The sequence below is a fragment of the Populus euphratica genome, unplaced genomic scaffold (assembly GCF_000495115.2).
Source record: "Populus euphratica unplaced genomic scaffold, PopEup_1.0 scaffold161.1, whole genome shotgun sequence".
In the NCBI taxonomy this organism is placed as follows: domain Eukaryota; kingdom Viridiplantae; phylum Streptophyta; class Magnoliopsida; order Malpighiales; family Salicaceae; genus Populus; species Populus euphratica.
The window spans coordinates 249,278-251,230 of NW_011500046.1; the positions used below are offsets into that span (position 1 = coordinate 249,278).

A 1,953-nucleotide genomic window follows, 5' to 3' on the forward strand; every position below is an offset into this window, starting at 1 on the left:
AGTGAGCCCAATAGGCAAGAGTTGGATTCGGCCTACCTTCAGCTCAAGCTTAACGTAAAGAAGAAAGCAGAAAACTGAGCGAAAGTGGAGAAAGACAGAAAGAAAGAAAGAAAGACGCAGAAAGGGAATTGACACAGACAACAGCAACAACAAAGGTAAAGAAACTAACTAAACCCTCTCTTAGCGTTTCCATTTAAATGTTTTTGAGTAATTTTTTTGGTTTATGTTTCGGGGTTTTTTTTGGTTTCCATAGAAATTGCTCTATCGAAGATCTGTGTTTAGAGTTCAAAGCCTAAGTTTTTTAGAGAGAAAGGTGGTCCATTTTGAAAGTCTCGTTGAATTATTCTCCTCTCATTGTAATTTGTGAGAGGAGGAGTTTCAATTTCAATTTTATGATTCGTGAGAGTGTGAAAGTTTTAAGCTTTTGCCATTGTCGATTGTTGAATTTTTAAAGTTTACTATTTTATGTATAGTTTTATTGTTTCAAGCTTTTGAAGCAGTCTATATCGAGCATTGCTGACTCCATTTTGGTGTTTTTTAGTTCAAAGCTTTTTTTTTTTTTGTACTTGGATTTGGAGGGTTTCGGTTGGTTGGAAGAAAGGTTAATTCTTATTTTGTGATGGTGGGGGGTGAATGCTCGATTTATTAGGGGATTATTTTTTTGTTTTTTGATTTCTTATTAGGTTAAGTTGGTGATATAGAGTATGAGTGGTGCTCCTGTTAAAAGATCGCATGAAGAGGGTGGTCATTCTTCTTCTTTGAAATTCTCTCCTCATGAAGATACAGGTTCGTATCTCATGCTGACATCAGGGGTTTCAAATGAGTACCATCTACCATATGAGATGGGTCCAGATGCTAGGGTGGCTAAGATTCCCAGAACTGAGTCTCAAGACGTAGATAGAAGATCACCTTTGCATTCGATGTATCGAATCCCACCATCTTCAAATGAATCACACATGGATTCTCATTTGAATGTTGCTCCTGAAAGAAGGCCTGAATCAAGGGATTCCAAGGACAGCAGAGACTACCGGATTGAAAACCGTGACCCAAGGACTGATGCAAGAGAGATGTATGGTGAGGTAAAGAGGGATTCACAAAGTGTTAAACATGAAAAGGATGTGAGGTTTGAGAGTAGAGGGGATGGCAATAAGGAAGCAAAGCATGACAAAGAAGCTCATATTGAGCCAAAGAATGACATTAAGATAGAAAAGGATGGTTTTGGTCCTGCAAGTAGTCAGGTGAATTGGAAGGAACCAAAAGAATACCATAGGGGAAAGAGATGTCTGGAATTTGCAGGTGTACATGTGGATCCTTGGCATATATCACATTTTAATTCCCAAGGCCCCGCTGAGATTGAAAAGGAAGTCGTCAGTATTGAGGAGAGGGATCATGCCAAAGTTCACAAGGCAGTTGGAGAAAATAAAGTTGAATTGAAAGGTGAGGATAGATTTAAAGACAAGGATAGGAAGAGAAAAGATTTGAAGCTCCAGGAATGGGGAGACAGAGATAAGGAAAGAAGTGATCGAAGGGGAAATAAGCAAGTAGGCAACAGTATTGCTGAGGGAAAAGAGTCGGTGAAGGTAGAGAGAGAAGGAGAGAGGTGGGAGTGGGAGAGGAAGGATCTGTCAAAAGACAGGGAAAGGTTAAAAGAGAGGGAGAAGGACCACATGAAAAGAGAATCAGGAACTGGAGCTGAAAAGGAGGGTTTGCACAGTGAAAAGGAATCTGTGGATGGATCTGTCAGAATTTCAGAACAGGAAAATCCAGCTTTGGAGCCAAAGAAACAGAAAGATTTTGATAACCGGAAAAATGTTGATAAAGAAGCTAAAGATAAAAAGAAAGAAAGAGAAGCTGACATAGAAGTAGATAGACCTGAGAAGGGCAGCACGATGTGCAGGAAAGAATCTGATGATGGATGTGCAGATGGTGAAATTGCAACTGAAAGGGAAAGGG

General features: G+C 39.7%; 1 protein-coding gene across 5 annotated transcripts in view; it reads left to right on the top strand.

Moving 5' to 3' along the window:
• Positions 1-1,953, top strand: part of LOC105107463 (U1 small nuclear ribonucleoprotein 70 kDa-like) — a 23,243-nt gene continuing 21,290 nt past the window's right edge. For 4 of the 5 annotated variants that reach the window (XR_838884.1, XM_011001386.1, XM_011001388.1 and 1 more), the window contains exons 1-2: positions 1-155; positions 684-1,945. Coding sequence is in view for 4 of the 5 variants with exons in the window: in XM_011001386.1 (XP_010999688.1) it covers positions 705-1,945 (1,241 nt within the window). In the remaining variant the exon portion in view is untranslated. The remainder of the gene's footprint in view (positions 156-683; positions 1,946-1,953) is intronic. The other variant, XM_011001387.1, reaches the window with a different exon arrangement.